The sequence below is a fragment of the Aythya marila genome (genome assembly GCF_965140915.1).
Source record: "Aythya marila genome assembly, chromosome: 2".
Taxonomy (NCBI): domain Eukaryota; kingdom Metazoa; phylum Chordata; class Aves; order Anseriformes; family Anatidae; genus Aythya; species Aythya marila.
Window position 1 is genome coordinate 25,643,650 of NC_139043.1, and position 20,190 is coordinate 25,663,839.

At 39.1% G+C, this 20,190-nt stretch overlaps 1 protein-coding gene across 1 annotated transcript in view; it reads left to right on the plus strand.

Annotated features, from left to right (window-relative positions):
* The window catches only part of LOC309874989 (putative acyl-CoA dehydrogenase 6), an 86,580-nt gene that overhangs the window by 50,654 nt on the left and 15,736 nt on the right, over positions 1-20,190 (plus strand). Inside the window, exons 3-5 of the mRNA XM_082753886.1 lie at positions 2,319-2,448; positions 10,544-10,650; positions 15,664-15,831. Coding sequence (XP_082610012.1) covers positions 2,319-2,448; positions 10,544-10,650; positions 15,664-15,831 — 405 coding nt within the window. The remainder of the gene's footprint in view (positions 1-2,318; positions 2,449-10,543; positions 10,651-15,663; positions 15,832-20,190) is intronic.

Genomic DNA, 20,190 nt, shown 5'->3' on the forward strand with positions numbered 1-20,190 from the left:
CTTCCATGGCACCTTCAAAAGTAGGGTTCCCCATAATCATCCATCAAACCACTTGCATTTCTCCATGAAACCTTTTTCTGCTTGGCTTCTGGAGCAGAACTGATGCAAAGTTCGGTGTTGCCTCCTGCACAGGGTTCCTACAGTTTGCTTCTGCTTTCCTGCCTGTCTGCAGCTGTGGTTGTCTCTTATGTTATCTATCCCCAGGTTAAAAAGTATTTGGAGCATACACCATCTCTTTGCTAGGGCTTCCCCCTTCAGCTTCTCAGCATCTGAGGCTTTGTTCTGTTTCTTCTCTCTGGTAGGAAATTTCCTTGGATATCGTGACTTTGAGAACTGCTTTTTTACAGCATTTTGTTTTGAAAACATACCATTTAGTAACTGCTCTTAAATGAGAACAATGTCAGTCTATTATATCATTATTTATAATGAATTATGGTACAAACAAGGAATGTATGTAGGGTGCACATTTGCACAAAATGGTCCTCCTTAGGGTCGGTCGTGTGTGTAACACAGGTGAAGCTGTTCTGGGTAAACCATGAAACTAAAGTTTTGGTTTGTGAATGTAACTAACAGACAGGAATGCAAATGTTTGGTAGGCAAAACAAAAGACAAAATTAATAACAGCTGCAGTTTGGCAATAAAGAGATAGACAAGTGGAAAGCATTTATGCAGTAACAAAACCAAGGTTATCTGTTATTACTCTGATGCTTTTCCTGTTTGCTGAATGTTTTCATATCTAAAATGTACTTTATAACACCAAGTTTTCCAGTCCACCCCTCATTTCCCGGTGCTGAGGGTTATGCACAGCTACAAATTTTCATGTAGTTTCAGGAGGAAACTATATTGGGATTATATATTTTGCTAAGGATGTTCCCAGATTACTGTCGTTTCACTGTACTGCTTCAGCTCCCAGTACAAATTTAGATGTTGTCTATGTCTCTAAGTAACGTGTTTTATTTTCAAGTAAAATTGTTGAAAAGTAGCCATTTTGTAATTCTGACAATCCAGACCATTTGGACAGACCTAAGGAGAAATGTTACTTAAAAACTAGATTTCATGCTTAGTCTATTCTAATTGTGCTTTCCCTTCTCTCTGTAGAAAAAAAAAAAAAAAAAAAAAAAAAGCACAAAGACAGTATCTGTGAGTTTAGGAAAAAGATGATGGAATACAAAACCCTGTTTTTATGCACTGTGGTGTTTTGATTTATAATTAATGGTGTTTTTGGAAAATGTCAAAGGTCACCAGAGGGGTGAGCTCAGATAGTGCTTGATGTCAGAAAGCGAGGACGGAAGATGGTCATCTTCCCCGTATTGGGTGTGGGGGTAGAGAGATTATATCTATTTATTTGACATTTTCTTAGCTGGTCTTCAAATGAGTAAAAAGATGAAAACGCTTCCTTATCTAACGTTATCTAATCACAACTACTCAGCCAACTAACGATGTCAAGCAGGAGGCTATTTCTTACCATATTTCCTCTGGAATAAAAACTATTTAATAGAGTTAGAAATTACCTCATCCATCATAGAAACACAGCGCTTTTCTGTGTTTCACTGTGTGGGGGTTTATCAGTGCTGGGCTTAGGAAGGAGGTGAAGAATAATATCCTCTTTAATTGAATTTGTGGAATGGAATGTAGGGAGGAAGAACGCCCAGGGCCCTGGGCCATCAACTTTGTGTTAATGAAAAATGCGTTAATGACTGCGACGACCAGGTGCCAGGATATGAAGTATGCATATTTGGTATTGTGCTTCTGCCTAACGTTGATTTTTGAGCTACAGGGGCAACTTCACATATGGACACCATGTGCATGCGGTCTTGTTTGGCACTGCTCAGTGTGAGAAAGATGAGTTCCACTTGAGTGCAGTGAAGGATGGGAACACACAGAGAGGGGTTATCATGGAGAAACAGAAGCACATCGTACTTTGTGATTTGTTCATGTGTCCTTGCTGTTAGAAAGAGTGACGTTTCCTACTGATGCCATTTTGAGCAGCACTTTGCTTTTCTTGCTGTTTCTGGTAAAAGTAATGATGCTGCTTAACGTATCCAGGGGTGACCTGATGTGCACATGGGTAATTAGAGCAAATGTAATTTTAAATTCAGGTTTTGTAAAGAGTAGCATGACATCACTTTTCTGAAATGAAAGCTGATAAAATCAAATATTTAAAAGTTAGCAGTAAAATTGCAATTGGCAAATCCTTGCAGTAGCAATCCTTTTTTTTTTTTTTTCTTCTCATTTATACCAGCTTATAACATTAGTGTGCTCATGTGTTTTATCCACTGAATATATAATATCCAAGTGATAGACGTGTTTTTTTCCAGAATATGGCGGCATGGGCTTGGACTTCTCGTATAACATTGCAGTGGCAGAAGAGCTGGGAAGTATCCGCTGTGGAGGTATTCCTATGGCTATCGGTGTGCAAGCTGGCATGGCTACTCCTGCTCTAACAAGGTAATTTCCAGATTGTTTAGTTTAGCCTAAAACCCACACTGTGTGTGTCTAAGTCTAAAACTTGTCCTGCCACGTGTTTTAGAGTAGGAAAAATGTTACTAGACAGATTTACATTCTAGTTGCTAATCAGTAGTGCTTGAGAAAGAGATGTACTATCTACCAGTTTCAAACAGCTTGATTTAAGGGAGAGAATGCACATTTTTAATATTAGAACATTATGTAATAAAAAAAAAAGCCGTGCTTAATATTAAGTCATTTCCAAACATAGAACTGCAATGCCAGAACCAATTAAAAAACAATCTTAATTCCAGAATCCCACTGTTCATGTTTTTTTTTTTTTTTTTTTTCTAAGACAGATATCCCAGTGCAGTCATCCTCTAAGGCTGCATTTAGTTGTAATAATTAGGATGAGTCTAATTCTGTTTTGTAATTTATTGGCTTTTTTGCAGCTTCTCAAGGTGCTCCTTGCTGACTCTGCCTTTTCAGAAATAATGATCAGGATTGGTGTAAGACCTGCTAAAATTTTGTCACATGTATCATGCTGCTTAAGTGCTCACATTCCAAGCAATTACTCATCTTTCTTTTTCTCATTTGCTTGCGTCAGTGTTCACCTTTTATGACTTGCTATCACTCAGGCTCCTACACCTTTTGAAGCTGATTTTTCTTTTTTTTTTTTTTTTTTTCCATTTTTTTCTTCCTTCCCTCAATAAAAGTGGCAGTTAACAGCTTCTCCGTCTTCATCTAGTAGCTTCACAGACGTTCTGCATCAGAACAGCAGCTTGCAAAACTAGAGGGAGGTGACACACTAGTCCAGCAGTTTGTCCCTGGGACATGGGTATGCCTAAAATCTCTGGAAGGTTGTGATGGGGATTAAATTCAGATCACGGAGATTAAGTCAGAATTTTTTATGCACAAAACAGGTATACAAGAGGGGAGTATTTACACAGAAGAGCATTTTGGTGTTTGTTGGTTTTGTTTGTTTGTTATCATTCTGAATGAAAATGTTTGTAAATCCAACTGTAGAACCTGGAATTTGGACTCCATCACCATTACATCCATCCGTCCATCCATTCTTGTTCTGGCTATGTGTGACTTTGGAGGTCTCAGCCATGGGAAATCTTTCTAATAGTTTTATTTTCCTTTGTGTAATGCACTAAAATCTCACTGAAAGCATGGAGATAGTTTTGTCTGTTGCAACAGTAGCTTATTTATAGTCCAACAGAGAATAAAACTAGTATTTTTAAGGACCTCTGAGAATACTATCTTGCCCCCATGATAGCCTTTTATTCCCAGGGTTTTAAAAAAATCTGTGGGTAAACAAAGACAGAATTTTGTTCCATTGCAGGATTTTTTGGCTTTATGTTGCTCTGTTCTGCTTCAGTAAAGCAATGACCCTACATACAGTTGTGCTAGTGAAATACTAAAGAGGATGCTCTCAGAAAGTGAATGTGAAAATGTCATTAATGTGATGAAATTTGTAATTGAATTGCCATCTGTAGTAGCGAACTCACCATTTCCTCCACTGTTAAGTCCCACTGTAAGATGTAAAACTGAAACTTGGTATTAAAAAGAGAATGCTGGCTGCTACAGGAAGTTTTGCACTGGTGCAGCTTCACTTCAGGCAGTACAGGGAGAGGGCTAACTGCTTTCCCTGGGTGATGCATTCAAATTGCATTCATTGCCTGGATGGTTTCTTTAAAGTTATCTCTGTACTTTGGTGGTGCCAAACAAGTTTGAAGAGTTAATCCAAATTTTGCATCTTAACTAAGCATTGTGATACCTGATGCATCAATGATGCATCAAGTAAACAGTAATACAGGAATCAAACGTCATCCCCTACAAAGCTTTCAAACGAAGTCTGAAGCCCTTTGGTGGCTTTCCTAAATTTGGGTTTTATTCAGCTTTCATCAAGTATGTATGAGTGCACGTGGGAGCTGACTCAGTGAATGTGATGTGTCAGGAAGATACACTGCTGACATAAATTACAGGTGTTTCCTCAATTAGATATACAGACAGTGCAGTAGTTTCAATGGATGGATGGATGCTCATATGCATATGCACTCACACATACAGCTCTTTACATTTTCAAACTTCAGAAAAATAAAGTCTTAACATATAAAAAGTCAGGATGCTTCCTGATGCTGTTTCTTCTACTTCCAGGGGTTTCTTGCTCCAATGAGAGGCTGTTGCAAAGCTTAGATTGCAAAGATCTTTGAGATATTCAGTTAAATGAGAAGTACATTATAGTAACAGTTTTAATTATATAAACTACAAAGAACATAGTTGTTTAGAAAATGTTGCCCATGTCTGCCTGTTCGTGGTCATGCCCCCTTTCACTTCATTCTTCATGTGTTTTTTTTTCTGACAACCTTCAGAAAGTTAAATGCATGGTCATACTTGGAAGCAACCCTGAAGATTTTGATTTATATGCACTTCTATTGTGCAGACAAATACAGTAGAAAATAGTCGTGCTTTGCTGAGAGATGCCCAGACTGCTCCATTTTTTTTCCAGATTCCCCAAAGTGAAGCAGTAGCACTTGTAAATTTGAGAACAAAATGCAAAATGTTCTGTCAACAGTGACCTGACCTATGTTGTGTCTGCTTCTGAGCATAACTCTCTGTCAGATCTTTGAAATGCATTCCAGATATAATACCTTGCTTGCTGTCATGCTTACAAGTAGAGTGGAAAAAGCAGCTCTCAGCTCAGGCAGTGAATGAAATACATTTTCCTGTGCTTTTAAACAGACCTGTAGTGATACCAGATCAGCATAAAGACCTTTTATCTCACCAGTTGGCATTACACTTTGCTTGATTTTTCTTTCTTTATATTTATAGGAAGACACTAAGAATAGCGATTGTACTTTGAAGGAGTGCTTTTCTATTTCGTCGGCTTATTCATTGGAGATTCTTTCTCCATGCTGAACAGTGTCATATCTGAGAATTTTCATATATATTTATATATATTTTACTGCCTCTTTTCCTGTTTGCTGTAAGGGAGACAAGTTACAGCTGGTGATCAGACCAGCAGCTTTGAAAAGCAGGATCATCCACTTAATCAGCTGGGAAAATAGTGAAAATCAGAAGAGGTAATTTAAGAGCCATCAACATAGCGTAAAGGAAACTTGGTTTTGTGCTCCTTCAGAAATGGTGTCACCTGTCTCTGATTTGGTACTTGATCTGTCAGCATGCCACTTCTTGCCCTGAGCTATAATGAAGACTGTTTCAGGTGAATTGAGTAGAAACAAATAAAGGTGTGGTTAGCTGAGGAGTCTGAAAGAGTAGATCTGAATTATTTGTACCACCCATGCTTGCTGTCCTCTGTTTTTCCAGGTCTTTTTTTTTTCCAGATAAGTGTCCTTCTGGGTGCAGCACTGTAAGCAAATTCCTTCCGCCTGTGGAGCTGGCACAGGCCAGAAGCTGCGTGCCCACAGTCATGCCTGTGCTGATAAGCCTGGTGGAAAATCAGAGGTTGTCCACACTTGGGCACAAATGTGGTGAAAGAGCTTCGGGGTCTAGCCTGGCCAGATCAATAAGGGTACAGTGGGGCAGTATCAAGCAGCTGCTTCTGAACTAATTGTTCTCAAAACAGCTTCATGCTGGTACTGTACCTCTGAGGGTTCTCCAGCTCCTGGTGACGGCCTGGCTGTGCTGTCTGGTGGGCAGCCTTCAGGTCTTCAGAGCTGGTGTGAAGGCATCACGTGGTAGCCCTTAAAAACAGTATTGTCTGAAAAGGATAATCTTTAATTTGACTCCCATTTTACAGTACCTGCAGCTCAGTGCAAAATGCATTCCAAAATAAATAGAAGATTGACGTAATTGTTCTTAACCAGAACCCTTCAGGTAGTCAAGAGGGACTTCTCATCTGTATTCTTTGCAGAATGTTGTTGTGCTTCAAACTGAGCAATTTATTTCATGAAATCTTCAAATAACTGAAGTTTAAAAGGCTTAATAAAAACGGGGAGCCAGAACACTTTTCTTATTGCCTTTTTTTTTCTTCTCATGTCTTTCACAAAAAGTAAATAAGTTTTTTAAACGTGGTATTTTAAAACTTGTGTGTCTTCTTATCTTGACGGAAGTAGGGACTCACAGAGAGAAAGCTGATTGCAGTGTGGATTCTTTTAAAGCTAGGTTATGCAAATTAGTCATCGTAAGGAAGCGTCCATGCTACCCAAGGGTGCTTGCTGCTGTTCATGATGCGTTTTTTGCCATGCCTGTAAGAAGAATTTCTTCCCTTTTGTTTTCTCTCTTTATTTATTTTTTTCATGTACACTGAGGATCCAGAGTGCTGCTAAGCTGGGACTAGACCTCAAATGGTAGGATGCCCGTGCAGGATTACCCTGAAGCAAAAGCATTCCACATGGTTCATGTCTACTGCATTATTAATAGTGTGAATCTGGGGGCAGAATAGAAGGGGAACTGGGAAAAATTCACCTCTTGCTAGTATGTAAGAAGGAAAGAGATGGTAGGCAAGAGTGAACCTCTTCTTTGGGTAAAGGAAATCATCTTTATATTCCTGGGAAGTCCATGAGCAAATTGCTGTGTTGTCTTTGACATACTGTAGAACGTTGCATAGATCATCTGAAAACTGTTTTGTTTGTTTTGCTCTAAAGTTGCTGCACTGTTAAGGTCTGGCTTCAGCCCTTTTGCACTGATGCGCATCAGGATCAGTGTTTTCTCTCACAGCCGTTCTTGAAATGACCACTTAGAAAACCTCTAGGCTTTAGGGATAGTATTATATTCCCTTTTAAGTGGTCCAGAGGCCCAGATGAGATTTAGGAGTAGTAGGCTGTATTTCTTGAAGCTGTTAGCTCCAGTGCAAGAAAGCCTGAGTTGATCAAATGTCAAGAGCCATATTAGAACTGCCTGCAGTTGTTCATATGCAAAATTTCAATTATCACTTAATAGTGTATCATATAAAGTCAGTTCCACTCAGACCCTCCCTTACCAATTTAATTAATTCACTTCAGCTCAGCATTTTTCTCCCAGAAGCATGGGAAACAAAAGTGAGTAAGATCTGTAGTTCTAACAAGATGATTATCAGCCCAATTATGTCAGAACAGTGATGTGCAGTAGACATATTTTCATTCAATGTAGCAATATAACCTGTCAGAAACCATATTTTTGTATGGATTTGAGACTAATAGAACTGACTGCCATTTTCTAATTGACAGAGCACATAAACAAAACTATGTGGATCAAGGAAATGTTCTTGCATCTGTATTTCATTATAATTCTTTAACCTTTTACCCACAATTTCTAAGGTTGTATATTGTTGTCATTTTTTGTCTGTATTCATGATATTCCACCAATATTATTTACCAAGTGTGGAGCAAGAAAAGATGGACCACTCCCATGCAGCTCTTAATGTGTTAGAATTTCACATGTGGGACTTCTTTTACCCAATGTCTGCAAGGAGCTCTAGTTTATTGACTGTAGACTCTGACTATAGATTCTGTGTGTGCTTATCTATGGGCATGCACATTCATGAACGTGTATTTTAGAGGGATGCTAAGGCTGCAGAGTTAATGACATGGGAAACTATGCTTTGGGGTATGGCCCCAGAACATAAAGCAGACATCATCTGGTCTGTCTTCAGCCACAGCAAGGTCTCATTGCAAACAGCTGGAGCTATTAAACTGGAAAGAAGTTAGAATTGCATTTATGCAAACCTGATATCTTTCTGGGATGTTTTTTAAGATGGGTAGAATTGTACAGAAACAACATACATGTATTCCTAATGCAAAAGCTAGCCATTTGCTGGGCTGCACATCCTTCATGAAAAGCGTGAGCTTCTGAAAATAGCATTGCCAGATTATTATTTTTTTTTAATTGAAAAATAAGTTCTCCAGCCTCATTTTTGGGAAGAGCTGGACTGTTTTCTGGAACTTAAAACAAGCAAACAAAGATATCAAACGCAAAACATTATTCTGAGGAAAGTTCTTGTCATGAAAATCCTCTGTTGAAATGCCTAAAACTTTGCCAAGCTTTAGTTATCTGTAAGCATTGCCAGAAATCCCTAATAGGCAATGCTGCTGGCTCCTCTCAGAATCTAAGTTTTTTTATTGTTGTGCTTTTTTTTTTTTTAATGTGTGTGGTCTAAAGAGCGTTCAGCTGGCTGTACTTGATCATGTCCTAAGGAAAAAAAAAATACACTGCGTAACAGACCAGGGCACTTTTTCCAGTATGCTTGGAGGAGTAAACACTCCAATCTCACTTATTATATTTATTTGGGATTGCAGCTCTGATTGTTATCAGCAGGGACAGGACGAGGAGCTGGGTTCCTCATGTGCACAAAGTGAACGTGTTTGACAGTTCCCATGCCGAGCTCTGGCCTTCTCATGTTCTTTGGCTGTTTTGTGGCAGAGAGAAAGGGTCAGCCTTAGGTAAAGTGTCATTGCTCCTTTGGAAGTAGGGTGACAATATTTTAGCAAGAGAGCCCAGCTAACTGCAGCCTGCTCAGGCAGCTGGTGAGCCTAAGGAGATTAGTGGAAATGCTGACCTGAGAAGCTTCTTAGAGGGGACTGAGGAGAAACATTACTTTAATGGATTTCTGCTCGTAGAAAAGAGGTCTCCTGACCCAAGGACTTCTTGCTGGGACAGGAGAGGTTCAAGAACAAGACCATGAACTCACCATTCAAGCTGCAAGACCAAACCGGTAGAAGTTGATTAAGAAACAAAAACAACCACGAAACAAGATGGAGCACACTTTGAATGGGCACAGGCAGCTAAACTTTAGGAAAAAAATCTTGTTTGTGGGAGGAATCACTGTTGCTGGGAGCCTTTTTAATAGATAAAGACCTGTTACACAGTAGCCCTTGAGCTCCTTTGCTGGCATGCCTCTGTGGAGGAGAGACATCCCTGGGGGAGAGCAGGCTGATCCTAAGCAGTCTTTTCTACCTTGTGGAGGGGAAAGGACAAAGGGGAGACAGGCATTGCTTCCCTAGTGGTGTGATACAACTGTCTTTTAGCAGACAGTTTACCCTTGCTCTTCCTCCCTGTCTGAGGGTGCCTCCTCCTTCCTCCCAGGGAATGGGACTCAGCAGCTCCTTCCCGTCCCCAGGGGAGCTTTTGGTGCCCTTGGCATCTCATCAAAGAAATAGCAGTCCTCTTGCCAAGTGCTGCTTTTCTGAGGCCCGTGGCATGTTGAAGAGATGTTTAGTCCTCCTTGTCTGGGGACTGCCGTGGCCTGCATGTGCCTGGCAATCAGCTGGTTGCCCTCAGCTTTGGCTTTAGGTGTTTTAAAAGCGGGTGTTCATTAGTGATAATTAGATTAGGTTCCTGTGCGTAAAGGTTTTATCAAATACACCTAGCATTTCTTTTCCATCTGCTGACAGATTTGGCTAGTAAAGGCCGCTGCTTTGAGAAGAAACACTGTAGTTTAGAATTTCTCACTCCCTTTGAAACTGACTGGAATCATAGCCTAAATAAAATGTGCATAGCACATATTAATTAATAATATGTACAAGTGTCTTCTTTTGGTGTTAAAGTGTCATCAACAGATTGCTGTTTCCCTTTGTATTTTGGTGGGGACTACAAGAATGGCTGTGAAGAAGCAATAATGCATTTGACTGTATTATTTAAATGCAGATGTGGGATGTAAATATATAGTATGTACAGATATTTGCAGAGGGTAGCTATTATGTGTCAGAACTTTTCAGCCACCACTAAAACCAATGAAAAAGATGGTGTAAAAGTCAGAAGATATGCAGAGAGGAGATCCTCCATCCTGGCTGGCTGCAGGCCAGCACGGGAGCATTGTGGTTCCTGTAGGGCCTATGTTTGTTTAGATTTGATAGCTCATTAAGCAGCAGTCGTAAAAATCTAATTGAGGACATCTGAACCACACATTTCTCTGGAAGTAAGATGCTGGACTACTTGGAAATACTGTTTAAAATGACTGTGGCTGCACTTCCAGTGACGACTGTGATTCCTGGCTTTAGACAAAGTCTCTTCTGTCTTTGGTTTCAGGGTAGATTTCACCTAGTCATGGACAAATTGATCACTGTCTGGGTAGAACAAAACTCATAAGTATCTTGTAAGTAAAATTTATCTTCAAAAGCTTTTAATATTCTATCTTTTCATTATATTGCTGCAGGTTTGGTTCTGATGAGTTGAGAAAACAGTTCCTCGCACCAACTATAGCTGGAGATTTTGTGGCTTGCTTGGGAATCAGTGAAGCTGGAGCTGGGTCAGATGTTGCAAGTAAGTTAACCTAGCAAATTGCCAATTTTACACACTCTGATATTTTAATGGAAAGAATCTGGTTTCACTGACCCTTCCCCTTGCCACTAGTGCACATAAGAAATACAAAGGGCAGTCTGGCATCATGAAGGCAAAGAAGTAATATTTCAGGAGCAATAACACATACATCTGATGCCTCCAAAAGCAATCAAATTGAATGTGTTTTTCAGTGAATACACAGACATAATGTCAGTGAGTAAATAGATAAGGGCTGAGCACAGCAGATTAATGTGCAGCTGTCAAGCTGACCCTAGATTTCTCCTAATGTTTTCATCATTCTGCTTTTGTTACCTCCCCTGTTCTGACTGAGCTCACCACCTGGCAGGGCACACTCCTGCACCTCCTGTAGTTGCACAGCCACCATCAGTTGTGCAAACCTGTAAACGTATGTGGTATGGTGTGTGGCCTGTTCAAATGTACAGAACTTGCACTTCCTTAAAACAGATGTCAATGAACGTAGACAAATTGCAGAGCAAGTCCCTTCTGAAAATGATGGCATCACACTTTTGCAATAAGTTCCTCCTGCTCATTCTTACCTCACCTCAGCCCCTTCAGTCATTTCTGTGCAGTGAAAATGTCTCTGAATTGGCAATTATTTTATTTAGAGCTAATGAAGAATTTGCCACGTCAAATGTATGAGTTTAGTTATTTAGATACTTTGCATGAAATTATTTTTCTTGTTTCAGTACAAGAATGTTTAAAAACATGAGCAAAAGAAACTACCATTCTGAAGTGCCTGAGGCAGTAGTTAATTTGAACAGCTGAATTACAACAGATTTTGTAGTAGAAGATGTCTCATCTATCTGTGGACTGTGGGTGCTGAGGTAAAATGACATGAAACCATTTTAGAGATTTTGTTGTTTGGAAGCAGGATGGCTAAGCTGAACACACCATGTGCTTACAAATTGTAGACACGTCTTTTTCCTGCAGACAAAATCACTGAGTGATCAACAAAACTGATTCCTATGTCCATTTCCTCGATCAAATTCATGTTTCTTTCTCAAGACAAATAGATAATTATTCAGTATTATTCACCAAAGGTGCAGCAAGCACTTTTCAAGGGAGTTAACAGGGATAATGAAATACAGGGACTAAATCTTCTTGCACAATTCAGTATCGTTCTTCTTTCTAGTTAACTGATTTTGTTCATAAGAAAATTCCCTCATTTTTATAGACTTGTTTTCAATTAAAGTAATCTGAAGTTTGAGGTTTTCTGATGTAGGAAACACAACATCATTTATTTGAGCTAATGTCTCTCTAGTTTAATTACCTGATTATCAAAACTTTCCAAATATGATTGTAATGTTTGGATGTAGTGTTCCAGATAATAAGTAACATAAATATTATTTCAGTTGCATGTTGCTTATCATCTAGCTTAATTGGCTTGAAACACTTGGATTAATACAGTTAAAGAAAAATTTGGAATGGACTAGGATTTATATGATGAACCCAGACTTTCAGTGCCACAGTGATACAGACAGCAGGATGAAAATATGATGCTTTTTAGCTGTCATAGAACATCTGATCATTGGTATAAATCCAGAAACCAGCATGCAGTGCTTCTAAAGTGCCACTAAAGGGGCCATTTAGGTCTGAGGAGCACTAGCTTATCTTCTCACTAGCACTGCTTTGCATGTCTCAAGGATCATCATCTCCAGGTAGCCTAGCTTTAAACTAGACTTTAGACTAGAGATATTTTAAGATGCAGCAGTAATTCTTAGTACTTGTGCCTAAGTGCTTGTACTTGCCATGTTGCCTTTGAAAACTCATAATCGTTCCTTTCTTTCTGCCTGATACCTCAGTTTATGTGTTGGTGAAGTCTCCCAGGTTTGTGATACCAACAAATTTTGTTGGTATATTCCTGCTATTCTTCTAAAGATCATTAAAGGAATATGTAATAGGTTTCATCCAAAGGCTGATATCCAAGGTCCAGTAATGCCCTCCCTGCACGTCAGCACTTCCTCCTTTAATGCAACCTGATGTAATTTCCCCTTTGCCTATTTCCTTACCTACATTTCCACTTTTGTCCTAATTTTCAGCTTTACATAAAATGTAACTCATAGTTGCCTAATAACATAATATTTTAGTTTGCTTGGGTCCAACAGGACCTATTTTCTTTTCAAATTTTCTCTAGAAAATCCACTTTCATAATAATTGTATCAGGTAGGTTTGAAATAAGGTATCACCTGTAAATTGAATTCTGTTTTGTTTCCAAATGTATTCTGAGACTGTGAAGATTACTATGACCAACAACATCTGTTTTCACTAATTTTAATTTTGTACAGTCCTTCCTGTAGATGTCTTCCTTTGTCAGCTATCTTTTTGTAATTGCATGCGAAATATTTCTTTAGTTTTGAGGCATCCTAACATGCCTCATGCTACTTCTCATTCTCTTTTTCTTTCTGTAGCTGAAACTTCTTTGTTTACTGCCTTAATCTTTTTGGATTTTGTTGTTTTTCATCTGCAAGATTTATCACAGTTTGACCTATGGCAGTTCTTACCTTCTGACCTCCAAACTGTAGCTTACTTTGATGATTAATCTCCTTACTTCCCTGTTTTTTGAAGCAATTATTCATTCAGTTAGACTTGAAGCTATTTCGTGCATTTTTTTCCCTTTTTTTTTTTTCTGTGTTGATGATGTAAATTCCAGATATATGTTTTAATTTTTGACATAAAGGATACGTGTTGCCTATCTGTGATCACAAGTTTGACCTTCAGAGTTGAAGCCAACTTTGTCTTTTGTCAAATATATTTAGATACATGGCTAGAGTCAACAGCACACTGGAGAAGAAAACTTGATTCTCAAATATGGTATGATTTGAATGGTGAAAAACCAGCTCTGGTTGCCTATTTGGCACTAGCTGCTTCAGATGCCTTTCAGTGATGTCAAGTACCTCGTTGTCTTTCCTAGAAGGGACCCCCACAGTATACTTTGTAAGCTGTTGAGATATAGACACCACAAGACCACTATGTGGGCCTGCCAAAAATGAGTTACAAAGCACCCACTCTGGGAAATGTAGCCTCTTTCTGGGGCCATTCTCTATCAGGGAGAATAATTATAGTCAAATATGACAAAGGATCTTAACAGCCGTATCACTGAGACTGAGTCCACTTGACTTTAGTAAATAGTTAAATAAGTTTTCAAAGCCTGTCATATTTTATATTTAAAACTTACTTATTGACTTGGTCATCTTTCCTTAATTAAGGTTGAAGATACTAACTTCTTCATAAGTTGATTTTAAATAGCCATTTTTCAAGTACTTGAAGCAAACTGTCAACCATCACACTTGAGAATACTTGAACATTCCCATTAGTAAGGCATTTGTTCTTTAATCTGTATTTGGGAAGTTAGTCTCTTGTGACGCCATGCTTGCAAATACTGTTTATATTTGTGATTGCATTGTAGTACTCAGCGTTCTTCTGCAGACCTTCCAGGCGACCTCAATTTAATCTTTTTAGTAGCTGTACCATAACAAAGGGATGTGTGATGTAAATCATTATGTGTGCTACCATCCTTTTACGCTAGTCGTACCATGTTTCTTATTCCTGCTCTTTTGTGTCCTTCGCATATTGTTTAGTCTCCATGTATATGACTGTCCAGAGTCTGTGTCATGTATTAACTGCATCAGTACTTTGGATTCCTTCACTTTATTGACCTTCATTATCATTCAGATTCCACGTCAAGTCCTTTGGACAGATTTGGCATAGTCCTTTCATTAAATGAATAGCAAGATTTCTGCTGGTTTTATTCACGTTGGTACTATCTCTTGCTGTTCATCATTACACTCTTGTAAGTTCATTTATCTATAGCTATATCTGCAAATTCCTTCTCTTACACTATCACACAATTTTCTCCCACCATGTTTCCCATTTCTTCACTAACAAATCTTTCAGCCATGCAGACCTCATCCACAGGTAGCCATTAGGTTTATCCTGCAAATGAAGGTGGGTTCAGAGGGGCATGGTTTTGATTTGTTTTGAGTTTACAGCCTTTGGGAAGAAAGTTCATATGCAGATTGAGGTGGGTGTGTATGAAGGTGACTTAATTTTGGTTGCCCACTCCACTTTGTGTCTGACTTCTACCCTTCAAGTCTGCTGCCTCCCTCAGTAGGTGGGCTGTTATGCACTTTATAGTCTCATTAGATTTGTAAGTGCTATTGGGGGTGTGCTTGGGTTCTTTCATACCATCACCAACTTAAAGCTAGATATCTGTTGGAGTGTCTTCTTAGCTGGGTTTTCAGTGGAAGAAATTCAATTTCAGGGGAGAGAAGCCAGCTCTTTGGAAATTCTGCTGGAGTGTAAGTACTAACTAATGATTCACTCCTGCTGTCTGTTGCATCCAGGGCTGCTTGCAGTGATGTGAACGCTTATGAATGAAAATAGCATTGTTTTTTTTTATGCCGTGGAGTAGAAGTAGCAGGTGTTTAGAACTCCATGTACAGACAACCTTAAGATTTAAACTTTGCCTTCTAAAAGCTTACTATCTTTGAATTTATTACGCCATTCTGACCTACAGCATGCAGGAAGTGCATGTATATATATCCTTATGCATACACAGATATTGAGGCTTGTGTTTGTTTAAGTTGGGTCTCTGAAATTAATGGCCTTCTCAGTGACTAACGTACACAGTGACAGAAATGCGTAATAGATCACCTCAGACTGAAATATTTCTGGCCTGAGTTTTTGGCGACCAGATTTACTTAGAGAGCTTTCTGCTTTCATCCACTGGGATGAAGACTCCACCTAAAGGAGGGTGAGAGAAGCGATCTGCTTTCCTTGGCTTGTCTTCAAAGAGAGTTGTCCAGGTGAGTCTGCCTTTTCCAGCCTGGAAGGCTTAGAGGGCTTGGAGGGCACGAAGTGAAGGGTGTGTTGACCGTCTGTCTGAGAGTAAGGGAGTGACTCAGCCAGTCATGCAGGGACCAGCTTATCCTTCCTTCACAAGAATAACCCTTCATTTCCTATGTTTTGAAATAGATATCAAGACAACAGCTGTGAAGAAAGGCGATGAATATGTCATAAATGGTGGTAAGATGTGGACGACATCTGGGTGCCAAGCGGACTGGATGTGCCTGCTGGCAAACACGAGTGAAGGACCTCCTCATCGAAATAAATCTCTCATATGTCTGCCAATGAATCTACATGGTAATAACAAAGAACATTTTTTTCTTCTAATTCAGTTTTGTTGGTGTTTTTGTGTGTGCATGATACAAGAAGGTAAGGTGTTTAAAATAAAGGACTACACCCATAGATGCTCTTCTGAATTAAATGTTTCATTGTCATACAGAGTTGATTCTGAAATGCATTGTACAAACTTCCATGAAAAAAAAAGTTGGGGAAAAAATCAAATGAGAAGGAAATCAAACATTTCAGACTTGACAATCGCCAGACTTTTCAATTTTCTGCTATTGAAATTTAATTTTGAATAGCTTTAACACCTTTTAAAGATTTTAAACCTTTTTGGTTTCCAACATTCTTGAAAGACACAAAATAAATGAGGGTATCCCTATCTGCATTAATTAAGTGAGTTTTTTAATTTCTAGCAAATAATCTTCTCTTTTAAAAAGATCTATCAATTCTAAGGAAGTTCTAATATTTAAAGTGGCATGATAACTATGATGATGGGTGACAAGAAAATATTAAAACCTATGGCATTTTTGTTCATTCAATTTGGGGTATATTTTGCATGAAATACATGTTGTTATCAGCATTTAATATGTAGGGAAGTCACCATGGCAGTCAAGTGAATGTCTATATTCTTTACTTCAGGGATCAGACTGAGAACAAAATCTCAGGTCTCCAGTGTTGCAAAAGAGTGATGAGAGCACCTTAGAATTTCTTACAAATGAATTTGAATGTGGAGTAAGTCAAGGAAGGAAGCAAGTTGCTTTGGGAATAAAGCTAGTGGGTTGTGAGGTTCTAAACAACTGCTCATGCAAAACCGGCTTTGAATGGAAGCTCACAGAAGACTGTGAGCTGATTCACCTGTTGACTTTGGCCAATAAGTGATGAATGAATGTGGTAACTTAGAGCCAGAATCTCCCAGAATTTCCAGATGATCTTACTTATCAGTCATCTGCATAAAGTTTTCCGTGTGTTTTTTTCATGAAAAGGTCAGAGTGCAAATGCAATACTGCTTCTCTGAAGCCAGTTTTCCAGAAATACCAAAGCAGCCAACCCACTATTACAGGTGGATCAAATATTCACAAGTTGACTCAGAGGTTTTACAGGTACTTTGCTAATTCCAGAAAGACATGTGAATCATTGTAGCTTTGTGGGGGGTTATCGTTAGGCCACACAACCTATACAAAAGCCTGCTTTACCTGTGGTAGACATATTTTGAGGAGAAAAATTCCCTGAGTCACCTGAAATTGATGTACAGAGATAAAGAAGTCTTCATAGAAATATAAATTGCAGTCTTCCAAGTGTACATGCTTTGATTCTTCTGTGTGATCAGTACAGATATGGACCTGCGGGAGGGTCATTGTACCCCGACTGGTGGCCTTCTGAAGTATTGAGATGGCTGATTGTGCTCAGTGGGTGGAATTTCACATCAGAAATGAAATTTTTCAGGAAAACAAAGAGGAAAAATATGACAAAGGCTGCCATTTTACACAGATGTGAGCAGGAAGCTCCAGCTGCTGAGTTATATCCTAAGGATGTGTACCTGCCAAAGATCACGCTCCTTACAGGGCAGCAGACTAGGGCTGTACAGGAAGTGTCGAGAGGACATCACAGAAGGATGCACTATCAAGCATCGATAGGTGTAGGTATGTCAAAACTCAAGAACAAGTGCAGTGGAGAAGGCATGTGTTATGTCTGACTAACTGCTGCAGTTGCCAGGCTGTGTGGCAGGGCATGGAAGAGATCCGCAGCGCAACACTAGCTCATTCCTTGCTAGCAGCTGGGAGGAGTTGGGAGTCCAGCGTTTTTCACAAAAACCTAATTGTTTCATACACGCATAAGGTGAGGTAAGGAAAAAAATGACAAGTATGAAACAAATTATTAGCTTCAACAACCAGTAATTATTAGAGATATAAAGTGGGATTTGCTTCTTCTAATTTTAGGTTTGTGCAGTGTCTATTCTTGGTTGAAGAAAATCATGGCCTTGATTTGACAAATGTTTCTGAATACCTCTCTCATAAGGGGAGTTTTGATAACTGTGGCTAGGTAGGTGTAGATTCCTTGTACTAATGATGTCTTAAAAAAAAGAAAAGTCAATTTCTCATGTGATGAAAGAGAATCTGGCAGAGTATAAAGTGTCTGTGTGTAAGATATATAGACAAATGGCCTGCAGCCCCAATCTGGGACATAGTTGTGCACTGTTTTGTCCTGTGAGTCATGAGATAGCACTTGGATAAATTGCAAAGAGGAGATAATAAAGAGGAGAGCATCCAGGGAAGGGGAAAGAGCATGTTTCTCTAGTTGCAATTTAAAATGTGTCTCTTTCCACTTGTAATGGCACTAAATGGTGGCAGGAGAGAGCGACTCCCTTTCTCACAAGATAGAATAAAGGAACTAAAAAGAGATTGTCAGAAGTTCTGGAGGAGTGGGAGAAAATGAAAAATCAAAGACACCTGGGAAGAACTGCCCAGGAAGAGATAGAGCAATCCATCTCAATAGTATTGGCACAAGTAGCACAAATGGCTCTGCTAGAGTGATTTTAGTAAGACAGGCACTTGGCCTTGCTAGATTGAGATATGTGTGTTATTAGATAGCTTGTCATTTATTTAATACAGACAAACTCTGGGAATTATTTGGGCAAATGATTTCTACTGCTGCTGATAATTTTCAGTATATAGTGCACCTTCTGAAGAGAATTAAAATAATTAAATGAAGCAAAGGAAGATTTTGATGTCTGTATCTTAGAGATGCGATTATGTATCAGTGTCTTTAAAAGAGAACGAAAAGCATAGCATGTGCTAGCAACAGACACTACGTGAGACTGATGGAGATTGGCCTCTTTCTGAATGAGAAAAAAGAATTAATCTCAGAGCAAGTGAAACTGGTAAGGCTCAACAAAGGAGGAATGCTGCTAGATTCAGGAAACTTGAACACACCACCCAATCTGTAAGAAGTATGGATGGAAGTCTTTAACACGTTTAGCAACTCTAACCAGACCTCTAAGAGCTTCTTCAGCAGTTGTTACCTTATGTGATTCTGGGGAAGCACTCAGTAGGACTGATCTGGCAATACAAAGAACTGCAGCAGTTGGACTTTGTCTAGCAGAGTCCTTAGTTAACATCCCAATAACAAAAGCAGAAAGTGCATCTTCACATGGGCAAGGAGCAATGATTACATAAAAGGCAGCTGGAAGCAGACCAAAGACATGATCTCTGAAACTCTCAAAGAAACCAAGCAGTGATATTCCAACAGGAAAAGATGTTCCAGAAATCATTTGGGCCTGTAGGTAGTTTCAATGTGTGTTTGTTTAGCTCTGATTTTAATACAGAAACAAACCACAAATGCTTTTTTGGCATGACTGGGTGCAAATTGCTGGATAGTTTTCAATCCAAGAGTCAAGGATTTTTATACAGATGTTCCAGTTTTCTTCCTCTATTGAACAACTATCAAAGGAAATATTCATAACACATTATCTGTTTATAGATTGGCCGATGGAGTAGTTTTGAGTGGAAGGTCTGGAAGTTGATGTGGATATTCTTCTGAGAGCAGACTTGGCATTTGGAAATAGTGTCAGTATTTCATCTCTGCTTTGCTGAGAAATGAAATTTTCCATAATCTTATTCAGTGCTGCCAAAGAGGATGAATTTGAAGGAAATGACTGCAAACTCCTTATGCCTGCAAAACCAAAGTAATTTTCACATGGCTGAAGGCCTCCTGTCACTAGGAGCTTGAGAGGCCTGTTTTAATTCAGAAAGAGGTGTGGAAGCCAAGGAAGTACAGAGAGGGACCACAACATTTTGTGCAGTGACCAAGTCTTATTAAGCTGTGTTACAGACTAGTATAGGATAGTAAAAAATAGAATGAAGAGGAAAAAAAATACCAGAATCTCACTGTATCACAAAATTGGTTAGTATACCATGTCTGTGGATAGCAAAATGTTTGCTTTTCTGTCCAACCCATAGAAACTGATTTGGAGGACGCTTCATGTTGACTTGGCAGATGTAATTGGCATGTTTTGCACAAATCCTCATATCTACCTGTTGGCCTCAGTTTACCTCTGAAGCATTCTTGATTTCCATGCAGAATTTTCATGTGTTAAACCCAGAAAAACAAGGAGATAAAGGCTGAAGACTTAAAGGGAAATAACACAAAAATCACTGATGTCTGTCTAATTTGTATGGCACAGCGGTAAGCCATGCTAGCATCTAAACAATGGCAAGGAAGAACTTGTGGGGAAAAAAAAAAAATTGCTGGGAAAAAAAAACAGGAAGGATTCCTTCCTGGAGTGATTACATAGCTGAAGTGGCCAAACCTGAAACAATTTTGAGATCTGGATAGAGATTGCAACAGGATTTTCCTACAGGAATCAGGTTCATCTCC